The sequence below is a fragment of the Cnephaeus nilssonii genome, assembly GCF_951640355.1.
Source record: "Cnephaeus nilssonii genome assembly, chromosome: 5".
In the NCBI taxonomy this organism is placed as follows: Eukaryota; Metazoa; Chordata; class Mammalia; order Chiroptera; family Vespertilionidae; genus Cnephaeus; species Cnephaeus nilssonii.
Genome location: NC_137076.1, coordinates 49,590,544 through 49,604,982, shown reverse-complemented (window position 1 = coordinate 49,604,982; position 14,439 = coordinate 49,590,544). Strand labels below are relative to the sequence as shown.

General features: G+C 38.9%; 1 protein-coding gene across 1 annotated transcript in view; it reads right to left on the bottom strand.

Moving 5' to 3' along the window:
* The window catches only part of KLHL2 (kelch like family member 2), an 81,600-nt gene that overhangs the window by 4,996 nt on the left and 62,165 nt on the right, over positions 1 to 14,439 (bottom strand). Inside the window, exons 9-13 of the mRNA XM_079772550.1 lie at positions 13,097 to 13,214; positions 5,476 to 5,673; positions 4,686 to 4,787; positions 3,307 to 3,435; positions 2,175 to 2,315 (exon numbers count right to left, since the gene is read on the bottom strand). Coding sequence (XP_079628676.1) covers positions 2,175 to 2,315; positions 3,307 to 3,435; positions 4,686 to 4,787; positions 5,476 to 5,673; positions 13,097 to 13,214 — 688 coding nt within the window. The remainder of the gene's footprint in view (positions 1 to 2,174; positions 2,316 to 3,306; positions 3,436 to 4,685; positions 4,788 to 5,475; positions 5,674 to 13,096; positions 13,215 to 14,439) is intronic.

Sequence of the window (14,439 nt, the reverse complement as noted above, 5' to 3'; positions counted from 1 at the left end):
GGCAGTTGGGAGGGGCCAGGCCTACAAGGAAGGGCAGTTGTGGGTGATCAAGCCTGCAGGGGAGGGCAGTTAGGGGTGACCAGGCCAGCAGAGGAGGGAAGTTTGGGGTGACTGGGCCTGCAGGGAAGGGCAGTTGGGGGGAACCCAGGCCTTCAGGGGAGAGCAGTTGGGAGGGACCAGGCCTGCAGGGGAGGGCAGTTAGGGGTGACCAGGCCTGCAGGGGAGGGCAGTTAGGGGTGACCAGGCCTGCAGGGGAGGGCAGTTAGGGGTGACCAGACCTGCAGGGGAGGGCAGTTAGGGGTGACCAGGCCTGCATTGGAGGGCAGTTAGGGGTGACCAGGCCTGCAGGGGAGGGCAGTTAGGGGCAAACAGGCTGGCAGGGGAGCAGTTAGGCATCAATCAGGCTGGTAGGGGAGTGGTTAGGGGGTGATCAGGCTGGCAGGCAGAAGTGGTTAGGTGCAATCAGGAAGGAAGGCAGGCAGGCGAGTGGTTGGGAGCCAGCAGTCCTGGATTGTGAGAAGGATGTCTGACTGCCCGTTTAGGCCCAATCCTATTGAGAGGGCCTAAACGGGCAGTCGGTCATCCCTCGAGGGGTCCCAGATTGGAGAGGGTGCAGGCTGGGCTGAGGGACACATCTCCCCACCCCCTGTGCACAAATTTCGTGCACCGGGCCTCTAGTATTTTTATAAAGTGTATTTAATAATTCTAAACAAGATTCAGAGCCATTACGAACTAGTACTAAAGGGCATCAAAAAATCTAGAAGAATGCTCACACACTGGTCTTTGTAGTTCCATAGATAGTTTTACTGGTATAATTAATAGATGTTTACAGATTTTTATATTAACAAAATAATGAGCCAACTCTACTTGTATATACAGCATTCAGAAGTGCAAATGGAGTGAATCTTCTGTACTAATACTAAATTGTGTTACTATACTAGTCTCTTGACAGGAAGTAAATTCATTCCATTTTAAAGTAGTTCAAATATTTGAAAGGCCAGAGCAGGGCAATGATTGTTCTACATAGTATGTCCTTATTCTTCTGGCTAGCAGAAATGAGCTTATTTTTATTTGAAAATACAACATGAGTAGAGGAAAATAATAAGATTATTCCAATCTTCAGGAAAATAATAATGAAAGTTCAAATTGCAGTATATGTCCTAATCTAGGAAAGGCATGTGCACATATTACTTTGATTTTTCTAACTTAATACCTATATACTGGGGTCAAGCACTCATTCTACCTATGGCCCAGATCTGTGGGTCTTACCATGATTCTGGATAATCTATAGCTGAGAGGTTTCTAGGACATTACCAAATACAAATGATCGAATGAGGCGCAAGTTCATTGTTGTAGACAGTCCTTGCAGTCCCATTTACTAATATTTAGTTCCCCATAGTAATCACATTTAAATTGAGAAATTAAGAAGAGCATTTTGGAGGGTGTGGAGCATGCATCTTACAACATCATCCAATGGTATATAGTGAGTTTGAGATTCGTCAGGAACATATTTTGGATTATGGGAAATGGCATGAAGATAATGGCATTTTAAACAAGAAAAGCATTTCCCAAAAGACTGGCTTTCCTGAATCTATTTCCATTTCCCTTCCATGGATTTTCTTTTCAAGGAGTTAGTTTCCTAATCTGGAAGACCCCAGTTTTCTTAAAATTATTTGTTGTTGTTTTAGCTTTTCCACTTCATAGAAATCCTGAACCGTATTAGATTAGGGTTAGCTTCTTTGGGCTTCCCTCCAGATTCAGATAAACACTAGCTTTTTAATCCGGTATGAATATTTACTCAACTGGACTAAATTTCCTAAGAACTGGGTTTTGTAGTACGTGATACATGGTAGGCACTCCAAAATGTTTGGGTGAGAAAGAGTGAATCAATGTCAAATAAAGAGGGCTCTTCTTCTAATAGAGTCTCTACATTCATCACCAAAAATAGCCACTAGGACAAACTGTAAGTTAACTGACGTGTCACAACCACCTGCTACGTTCCAGACCCTATACTAAGCATTTAGTATATAGGATTATTACATAAAATTCTGCTTTTAAAGACCTAGTCCATTAGAAAACCCAGATCAACAAAAGAAAAATGGAAACACACAGGGATACTATACAACTGTAAATATAATTCATATATATTTTACAATTGTGAACTAGACAGATACCTGCATTTCTTCTGCACATGTTCATATCTGCAACCTGTCTCCATGCATTGGTGGTGGGATCATATACCTCAACACTTTTTCGCACTAAAGGGCCATCATGACCCCCTACAGCATACAATAAGTTGTTTAACACACCAACACCTATAAAACACAAAGAACCAAACTATAGAATAAAAGGAGCAATAAATTTATAGCATATTAGGGTTTATTCAAATGATTTATAACTAAAAATTTTGAAATTATTATTCATAGTAAAAGTAAGTGGATATTTTTTAAAGTGGATATTAAAAGTATACAACCTAAAAAAGGGAAATAAATAAAAATGGACAAATGAGTATCACAATAAGAACTATTATTCTAAAAAGAGAGGCCATTAATCATTTTGAAAACAACTTTCATGATAAATGCAAAACAGTACTGTTGAGAGAGACTGTTCCCTGAGGTGACTGATGTTGGTGACCCTCTAGTCAGAAGATTACTTCTCATAAATTCCTTCAGGACTGCTGACCCCTCCCCAACACCCCAAATGTGCTGCCTCTTGGAACATGTCTGTAACCCAGCCCAGGCAAACATGTAAGGGGTAGGGGTAGGTCATGCCCCAGTAACCCTATCCATCCTACCCTGTCCTATATAACCCCTTAGTGCCTGCCATGTGGCAGGGAAGGTATCCATGTCCTCTTGCTGCAGCCCAAGACACACCTTGTATGTAACCCCCCTTAATAAACGCGTAGTGCTGGATTATCAACCTCTTTCTTTGGTCTCTCAACCCTGGGAAATTTTACATAACAAGTATTAAAGCACAAAATTTGTAAGAAATGGATATGAAGAGACTTGATGATGAAACAAGTTCTTCATGAGCACTAAAAACAAAAAACTAAAAGAAATGCCAAACAATGTAAATAATTAACTGAAACAGAGAAGAAGCCTTTAAGTAGCACTTGGAAATTTTACAAAGTGAAATTTAAGTGCAGCTACCTACTACTACCTGTGTAATTCAAAGGATACTTTAACAATGTTATTAGAATCAGTATATATTTTCTGAAAACATAAAAATATGTCAGTGAATCATTGCACTTGTTTAATTCTTTTCCATCATTTTCTACTTCAATTGCTAAATGAGGTTCCTATTCACCTGCTCCGCTCCGCCTGGTACTCATTTCTGCTATATAGGCCCACTCATTGGTCGTAGCATTATAGCATTCGACGGTGCTGAGACACTGACGGGAAGCTCCGTCATAACCCCCTACGGCATACAGCAAACCTAAACATGGGATCACAAAGAAAGCCATATTCATACAGAGCTTTTTTTTCAAGTCAGAAGGTAATATATTTCCCTCCATGGTAGCAGAGTTTCCCTTTAAAGTGTTACTGATTTGCCTAATGGTGATATGTAGAGTTACCAAATCATATTATGAAGATCTGAAGAGTATATATTATTGTATTAATGTAACATTTTCATCAGTAATCTGACAGACAGAACAGAAAGTACACTCATTATGTCTTTGGGTAACACTATTTGGTAAGTAAACAATACCCTGGCAAAAAATTAAATATCAAAGTTATCTTAGTAAATTAAAAAAAAAAAGTTAAACCAAGAGTTAGTAACAGTGTAAAATAAAATATTATTTGGCAACAAAAAGAAATGAGGTACCAGTAAATGCTACAGCACAAATGAACCCTGAAAACTGTCTAAGTCAGAGAAGCCAGTCACAAAGGACCAAATCCTGTGAAATGTCCAGAAATGGGAAATTTATACAGAGACAGAAAGTAGAGCAGTGGCTGCTGACAGCTAGAGAGGATGGAGGTGACAGTTAAGGGGAGTAGGGATGCTTTTGAGGGTAATAAAAATGTTCTAAAATGAATTGTGATGGATACATGCTGAACTGTACACTGTAAATGGATGAATTGTATAATAAAGCTGCTAAAGAAAAATAAGGTAGTGCAAAGAATTATATCCATAGTGGGGAGGGCATGGCCACCCAAAAATTTACCCAAGCTGGGGAGAGGGGAGACGCAGAATTCACACCAAAAAAATACTTACAGCCTTTCTTAAACTCTGCTGGGAGACAAAGTACAATAAAAATAAATAATTGTGGCAATCCATCCCTTAAACGTTAAACAGACCTTCTCTAGATATAGAATTTTGCATATGTGCCATCTGATTTGTTCTCCCAAATAACTGCATTAATATCAGTTAACAGTTTTATATAGGTTACATATGCAAAGAGACAGAGAAGGGAGGAAAGAAGAAGAGGGAGACTGACAGAGGGTGTGAGGGTGTAAGAGCGGCTAGAGTGGGCATGGGAGGGCCATATGTAGGTTATATAGACAAGCTAACATTTTTTTAAAAGGATAATTAAAATTTTACAATACTACGTTCCCTTTTAAATGACCACTTGCTTGCCCATTCAGAGACTGGTGTTTAGATTACTGGAAGAACCGAACCGCTCCTAACAACCAAGAAGCCACATGTACCTGAAAACGCTCCCCTGCAGAAGCGTCTGCACCTACCTCCAACAACGCCGACGCCAACACTGCTCCTCCTCGTGTTCATGGGAGCCACGTGAAACCACTCGTTAGACTTTATGTTATACGCTTCCACCGATGATAAGCCTGTAATGAAACACAGTGCTCTTCCTTCCCTCCTCTAGAAAAAATGTAAGGTGGTTGTTCTTTTATACACATGTTGTTAGGAAACAATAGTTCAGGTATGTGAAACTGGGTTAAAATTAAAAGAGAAAAATGATGAATGTCAACATATCGATTAAGTGATAAATAGGAATGACTTCTTTTCCAGAGGGCTCCTACCCAAACTAGTAACATTTATTAGCTTTTTAAACTTAGTGAGATGACTGATACTAATGCATAGAAGGAAATTTTACATACTTAGCACTCTTATATCACTTAAAGCAGTGATGGTCAACCTTTTGAGCTTGGTGTGTCAAACTTCGCCAAAAAACTGAGCATAACTCGGGTAGTGTGTCACTTTGAGGAAAAAACTAACTCCAAGACTCTAGTCGCAAATGTTTCATCCGCAGGAGCAGCAAATGTTTCATCCTCAGCATGCGGCCGCCTCAGCGGCCGCGTGTCATCAGAAATGGCTACGCGTGTCAGTGCTGACACGCGTGTCATAGGTTCGCCATCACTGACTTAAAGAAATTCTTGATGGAATTTTTAAACTTACCTTTATAATACCTGTTAAAATGCTCAGATATCTCATAATTGTGCCATGATTCGCTCTGTAAATGTGATCACTATATTAATTCTAACAGCAATGTGAAAAAAATGCAAAGGAAATCACCTGTACTCCCATCAAAGCCTCCCACGGCATATAACAATCCATTTAATACAGCAGCCCCCAAAGTGCTTCTCCGGTCTCGCATGTTAGCAACACTGGTCCACTGATCTTTCACGGGGTCGTAGGAATCCACAGTGCGGACTCGTAAGGAACCATTAAAGCCACCGACAGCAAAAACCAGCCCAGCCATGTAGACCATGCCTGCAAAAGAAACACAGCAGTTAACGATGACTGTGTGACCACACTACCACCACTACCTAAAGACTGCTTTCAATATGTCTACAGCTGTTATTAGAATAAGTTATTCTTAAGAGAATCCTGACTGAATAAATAAGGTCCTAAGAAATGCTATTCACTCGCAAGACTACATAATGAATAAATGGTCCTCCTTTCTAAGATTATTAAAATGCAATAGGCCTGGCAGATTGAGCATGGACCTATGAATTAGGAGGCCAGGTTTCAACTCCCGGTCGGAGCACATGCCAGGGTTGCAGGCTCGATCCCCAGTAGGGGCTGTGCAGGAGGCAGTCAATCAATGATTCTCATCATTGATGTTTTTCTCCCTCTCCCTTCCTCTCTGAAATCAGTAAAAATGTATTTTTTTTAAATGCTGAGGTCTAGGCTTCTTCAAAGACTTATTTACAGACTTAAAAATTGAGCCAACTCCTCTAACCTGTGTACTTATCCCATCGCTTTCAATTTTGAATCTTCTACTCTATATGTCTGTACTTAATTTGCAGAACGTGCTCCCAGTTTGTCCTGTAGTGGGCTAAATCAGGAGTCAGTAAATTACATCCTGCAGGCTATTTTTATAGAACCGGGGAGCTAAGAATGATTTCACATATTTAAATGGTTGAAAAACAATTTTTAAAAAAGAATGTTCTATGACACATAAAAAAATTATATGAAATTGAAGTTTCAGCATCCATAAATAAAGCTTTATTGGAACACAGCCATACCCATTCATTTATATAGTGTCTATGGCTGTTTTCACACTACATGGACATTTTAGTAATTGTAGCAGAGACCATATAACCCACAAACTCTCTGATTCTGTAAGAAAAAGTGTGCTGATTCCTGGGGCTAATGAGATGTTAGGTGATCTCTGGACAGAAAAACCACATTGCTAAAGTTTTCAACCACCTTTCCACTTCCTGAGCTTTTTCTTCTGTTGTCCTTATCTGAGAAGCACCTCTCACTTAGTGATCTTCAAGTTCAAGCCCCAGCGAAAGTCCCACAATCTCTATGAGGCCTTCCCCAACCACTTGTGCCTGAGGGATTACCTATAGCTCCTGAACCCCTACAGCAAATACACCTATTTTAAGTTTAATAAATCTTATACAGCCTACAATATCATTGCTTTAAATTGTTCAAGTTTTTGTTGTTCTTAAATTCTGTAATGTTTATGTTGCTAGCCCAGTTTGAGGGCAGGCACTGTGCCTCCGTTCTCTCAATCCAGTGGAGAAAACAGGAATCACCAGCGCTAAGTGTTTGACTAGCTCAGTGTTTCATATGATGTGATCAGGCAGGGTGTGCACCACTATCCGCGACTGTCTTACCCTCAGGTGATTTTTCTCCCCAGTCCCCTAAATTACATGGATGTGCAATCCTTTATATGCCATCAAGACGCATGAACACAGATGCCAAAATCCTCAACAATATTCTAGCAAATCAGATCCAGCATTACATCAGAAAGATTATACACCATGACCAAGTAGGATTTATCCCGGGGATGCAAGGATGGTACAATATCCGCAAATCAATATATGTGATACATCACATAAACAAATTGAGAGATAAAAATCACAGTCATATCAATTGATATAGAAAAAGCATTTGACCAAATCCAACACCCTTTCTTGATAAAAACCCTCAGCAAAATGGGAATAGAGGGATCATACCTCAACATAATAAAAGCCTTATATGACAAACCTACAGCCAACATCATACTCAATGGGCAAAAACTAAAATCATTTACCCTAAGAACAGGAATGAGACAGGGATGTCCACTTTCACCACTCCTGTTTGACATAGTACTGGAAGTGCTAGCCATAGCAATTGGACAAGAAAAAGAAATAAAAGGTATCCAAATTGGAAAAGAAGACGTAAAACTGTTATTATTCGCAGATGACATGATACTGTACATAGAAAACCCTAAAGACTCCATCAAAAAATTATTAGACTTAATAAATGAATTTGGCAATGTAGCAGGATACAAAATTAATGCCAAGAAATCTATGATATTTGTATACACCAATAGTGAACTTACAGAAAGAGAAATTATAAAAACAATCCCATTTACCATCACACCAAAAAAATTAAGATACCTAGGAATAAACTTAATTAAGGAGGTAAAGACCTGTACTTGGAAAACTACAGGACACTGAAAAAAGTGACAGAGGAAGACATAAACAGATGGACGAAAATACCGTGTTCATGGATTGGTAGAATTAACATTAAAATGTCTATACTACCCAAAGCAATCTATAAATTCAATGGACTCCCCATTAAAATACCAATGGCATATTTCATAGACCTAGAACGAACTCTCAAAAAATTCATCTGGAATGAAAAAAAGACCACAAATAGCCACAGCAATCCTGAGAAAGAACAACAAAGTAGGAGGAATCTCAATACCAGATATCAAGTTGTATTACAAAGCCACTGCTCTCAAAACAGCCTGGTACTGGCACAAGAACAGACATAGAGACCAATGGAATAGAATAGAGTCCAGAAATCGACCCAAACCACTATGCGCAATTAATATTTGACAAAAGATGCAAGAACATACAATGGAGTCAAGATAGTCTCTTCAATAAATAGTGTTAGGAAAATTGGACAGATACATGCAAAAATAAAATAAAACTAGACCACCAACTTATACCATACACAAAAATAAACTCAAAATGGATAAAGGACTTAACCGTAAGACAGGAAACCATAAAAATATTAGAGGAATCTACAGGCAGCAAAATCTCAGACTTATGCCGAAGCAGTATCTTCACCGATACAGTTCCTAGGGTAATGGAAACTACAGAGAAAATAAACAAATGGGACTACATCAAAATAAGAAGCTTCTGTACAGCAAAAGAAACCATCAACAAAACAACAAGAAAAACTACTACATGGGACAACATATTTGCCAATGTTATCACCGATAAGGGTTAAATCTTCAACATTTACAGGGAACTCATACAACGTAACAAAAGGAAGATAAACAACCCAATAAAAAAATGGGCAATGGACCTAAATAGATGCTTTTTGAAAGAGGACATAAGGAAGGCCCAGAGACGTAAGTAAACATGCTCAAAGTCACTAATCATTGGAGAGATGCAAATCAAAACAACGAGATACCATCGCACACCTGTCAGGATGGCTATCATCAACAAATCAACAAAGACAAGTGCTGGCGAGGATGCGGAGAAAAAGGAACCCTCCTGCACTGCTGGTGGGAATGCAGACTGGTGCAGCCACTGTGGAGAACAGTATGGCGTTTCCTCAAAAAGTTAAAAATGGAATTCCCATTTGACCCATTAATCCCACTTCTAGGAATATATCCCAAGAAGCCAGAAACACCAATGAGAAAGGATATATGCACCCCTATGTTCATAGCAGCACAATTTACAACAGCTAAGATTTGGAAACAGGCAAAGTGCCCATCAGCAGATGAGTGGATTAAAAAACTATGGTACAGCCGAAACCGGTTTGGCTCAGTGGATAGAGCGTTGGCCTGCGGACTGAAAGGTCCCAGGTTCGATTCCGGTCAAGGGCATGTACCTTGGTTGCGGGCATATCCCCAGTGGGGGGGAGGGGGAATGCAGGAGGCAGCTGATCGATGTTTCTGACTCTCTATTCCTCTCCCTTCCTCTCTGTAAAAAAATCAATAAAATATATTTAAAAAACAAAACAAAAAAAAACTAGGGTACATCTACACAATGGAATACTATGCCGCTATAAAAAAGAAGGGACTATTACCTTTTTTACAGCATGGATAGAACTGGAGAGCATTATGCTAAACGAAATAAGCCAGTCGGAGAAAGATAAATATCACATGATCTCACTCATATGTGGGATATAATGATCAACATAATTTGATGAACAAGAATAGATCCAGAGACAAATGGCAGGGGATGAAGGGGGTTAGAAAGCAACCAAAAGACTTGTACGCATGTATATTAGCATAACCAATGGACACAGACACTGGGGCGGTGGGGGCTTGCCCAGGATGGGAATGGCTGGTAGGGCGGGGGGTCAATTGGGGAAAAAGGAGACTTATGTAAAACTTTAGATAATAAAAAAATATATATAAAAACAAAACTGTGGTACATGTACACAATGGAATACTACGATGAGGTAAAAAAGAAGGAATTCTTACCATTTACAACAGCATGGATGGAACTAGAGAGCATTATGCTACACTTATTTGTGGAATATAATGAACAACATAAACTGAACAAAAACAGATCCAGAGACAGAGAAGCATCGATCAGACTGTCAAACCTTAGAGGGAAGGTAGGGGAGTATAGAGGTAAGGGGAAAGAGATCAACCAAAGGATTTGTATGCATGCATATAAGCCTAACCAATGGATACAGACACCAGGGGGGTGAGGGCATGAGTGGGGGTTGGTGAACAATGTGGGGATAAGGACACATATGTAATGTGTCCTTAATCAATAAAGAAAAGAAAAAAAAAGACTCTTCACAATTCAAATAAATCTGTGCATTGACAGCTCCCTTTCTGGGAAAGAAATGATTTTTCAGTCCCTGGTTCAATCAGGAAATGAATACTCAGGCCATTTCCAGGTAAATCGAGAGTGAGGGGAGCTGTGGGCAATGCACTATTTAGGTAGGCAGAGAACTAGCAAATGATTAAGGACAGCCACTAGATTTCCTGAGCAGCCCCGATAGCAGGAAATGGAGTAGATCTCCTCAGAGAGCCTGGGCACTAGTCAGCAGTGACAAAGCAAGCAGCATATTTCAGCACGAAAATGTTCTATATCCAAAATCATAAGTGACACTGGGGAATGTTCACTGTGAATCTGGGCCACTGAAATATTCATTTTATTTTCTCTACAAACAAAACAAAATAAAAATCTATCATAGTGACAGTATGGTATGCTTAGCAAGTGACAAGGAAAAATGAATCAATGAATCAATGTATGACATGAGATTCCCACCCCCCCCCCCAAACATTCTGGGTGGAGAGGGGTTTGAACTAGAAGAACTAGTTCCCCCAAAGTTACAGGGGACCAAAGCTCCCAGACGTGAGAGTAATTTGGCCAAGATTACAGTCAAAGGCATCAGGTCTAATGTGAAGGAGGCGGGGGCCTGATGACATAATAAGGGTGAAATTTACTCACGAGCAGTACACTTTGGAATGGGTCCAGTTCAATGACTTATGGTGCAATGAAAAACAAACTAATTCCTGAAACCAGGAATAAGATATGAATTAAGAAACCAATTATAAATATCATGGAAGATGCCATATCCAACAGTAACAATAAAGATAAAATATATAGCCCTAGCCAGTTTAGCTCAGTGGATAGAGCATCGGCCTGTGGACTCAAGGGTCCCAGGTTCGATTCCGACCAAGGGCATATGCCTGGGTTGCAGGCTTGATTCCCTCCAGTAGGGGGTGTGCAGGAGGCAGCCAATCAATGATTCTCTCTCATCATTGATGTTTCTATCTCTCTCTTTCCCTTCCTCTCTGAAATCAATAAAAAAATAAAAATAAAAAAAGATAAGATATATATAAGAATAAATCTGTCAAGGAACAACCAGAAACCATATGAAGAAAGTGTTAAAATTCTACTGAAGACATAAAAGACACGAGTCCTATCAATATTCCTTCTGACTGGCTTATTTTGCTTAGCATAATATTCTCCTGGTCCCTCGATTCAAGAGACATTCTTCAAAATACCTTCAAAAGAATCAAGGGAATGAAAAACAAGGAAAGACTAAGGAAATGTGACAGACAAGAAGAGACTAAAAAAAATATGACAACATGCAATGTGAAACCCTGAAACAATATGAACATTAATGGGAGAACTGTTAAATATGAATAAAGTCTATAGTTTGGTTAACAGTAATGTACCAATACTGATTTCTTGGTTTTGCAATTGTTTCACAGTTACATAAGAGAGGGAAAGAGTATACCAGATCTCATTGTACTGTATCTACAACTCTTCTATAAGTGTAAAATTATTTCAACACAAAAAGTATGTTTAAAAACATGTATGTATTAAACACACACACAAATACACATACACATATAACTTTGAAGTAAGGCTTTTTTACACAAGAAACAAATTCTTAAGCCCTAGGACAAAACTCTGATGTACAGGACTCCATAAAGTGATAAAAAATGTTATGTGGTAAAAATAACAAGTCAAAAGAAAAAAGGTTAATACAAATAAATATCCACAGCATATATGATAAACAAAAAGGCTATGTTCCTTAACATAGAAATATATCTGTCAAATCACTAAAACAATATAATTTTAAAAAATGACAAAAATCATGAGCTGACAATTCAGAAAGATGTTTAACTTTCCTCGTAATAAAAGAAGTACAAAGAAAAATGAGGTCACATTTTTCACCTATCAGATTGGTGAAGCTCAAAATATTCATGACAAGGTGTTGTTGGGAATGTAAGGAGACTGGTATCTTCATATTTTACTGTTAGTGTAATAATTGGTATATCATCTTAGGATACTTTTTAATTCCAGTTCTAGAGTGTTTTATCTTGCTTTAATATATTAGCATTTGTACACAATGATGCATGTATAAGAAACTCATTTTATCATTGTTTATAACATAATATTATAAACAACCTTAATGTTCAATTAAAACCCAGTAAAATTTGTACTACATCCAGATCCCCCTCCCCCCCAAAAATATTAGACGGTTCTTAAAGAATGTGGTAACTCTATGCTGATATGTAGCAGCCTCCAAGACGTATTGTTAAAAGTACTACCATGACAGAAATGTTCCATTACACTTAGAATTTATTTTGCTATGGGAACTATGAATAAGAGATCCAAATTTGAGCCTCAGGAAGACTCCTTAGAGTTTGCAACTGCCTTTTCTGATTATAGTTTTGCTAAATAAGGTCTATTTTAACAAATGTTTATAAAATGGACGCTGGGAAGAAGGCAACTGTGGCGTAGAGCTAAGTTGGGAATCTCCTAAAACTATAGGTCCCAACCTAAAGATTCTTTCTCAACATGCCAGCAAAAGTCATTAAGAAAATTCCCAGCCATTTAAAAATTTCTCCAGGATCTAAAGTAGATTATGTGTGATCATGTGATTCTGAAACAGAAAGGACCATTACAACTTGTAAATTCTTAAGCTTCAAAAAGTGGATAAACTAGTAAATTTTCAAAAAAAAAATAAAAATACCCAGCAAATTGCCACTTACTACACCTTATACTAGAGAATCAGAAAGATTTGTAAAGATACAGGCAGAGCAGCTATTCACATCAGTGAGTTGTACGAGTCTCCTGAATCACTATTTAACCATATAGCCACTTTATCAAAGCTTTTCTAATAAAGATTTTTCTAATGAATAAAACAAGACCTGAGCAAGAAGCTCCCAATGACCCGGCAGTAGGAAACTGCTTACCTGCCCTGCATCTCCTGGAAGGCAATTCTGCTACTTGGTGCCACCGTTCTTCTTTAAAGTCATAGCATTCCACACTTCTGATAGCCTTTGGTGCCTGGCCGCCAACCACCACCATCAACTGGAAGGGCAGAAAGGTAAGCACTTGAACAAACAACCATTGCACATTCTGGGATTTAAAAAGTCTTACAAAGACACTGATGTGGAGAGTGTTAGGATGAAGATGGAAGGGTGAGCTGGGGGATAACAACCACCTAATCAACATTTAATAAACATCAACAAAGGGGGCACAAGTTAGAACTACAATTCTATTCTGTAGCACATTTAGTCAAAAATAAGGATTTCAGAAACTAAAATAAGTTTCTGATCCTTCAAGCAAAAGCAGTATTTAAGCCAAAAAACAGCAGGCAGTCAGCACTGGCAAGGCTGCAATATGTCATAGGGCTTGCTATAAACCAGATCCTGGCCTTGTAACAATCAGGGATTAGACCTCCACAGTCCAAGAGAGCACACAGAAGTGAAATGTATGTTAGTGGGCAGGTGAGGTGCCAAAGACATCAGGTATTAAAAGAAAGATGGCAAGGGGTGGGGGAACTATTGAAAAAGAGAAGTTGAATTGGAGTTCACAAGAGAGCACAGACTCCTGGGGTGTCAAGTCAAGAGACCTCCCTTGATGCCCCACAAATAAACCAATAGGACAGATAATGGAGATACTAGAAATCATAATGGATGAATGAATGCACAATAATCTAGTGCTAAGAATAAATGAGGTCTACACATTTCTTCAATCAACTCAGTCCAACAACTATTTACTAAGGGTCTATCATCCGTAGTTGTCCAAACTGTGCCAGGTATTATACACAAGAAATATAAGACATGGACGCTTCCTACCAAGAGCTTCTAGGAGACAAGACACATAAAGTTACTCAAGGACAATATACAACTATATATGACGAAAAAGATATAAAATTACTACAGGCATTAGTTGCTACTGCTGATCAGAAAATGGAACACCGCCATAATTTAGTGAAAGGTTCTGGGAGGACTGGAACCTTGTGAGACAGATGGAATTTAGTAGTCACTGTGTTTGTCCTTTACTGAGTACAAGCAGGCACTTTGGCAACACTGAAAACACAGCCTTCTAATCAGAAGAACATAAAAGTTAAGGATGTCGTGTACGAAATACCGTAAAGAATGGCAAAGGACCTTGGGGGAAAGATGAGGTGATGATAGAAAAAACAGATGTTCAAAAGACACCAAAAAAAATCAAACAAACAAAAGATGGAATGAGTCACACATACAAAAAGGGGAGGTCTGCAACCTTGACTGAGCCATGACCTACCTGA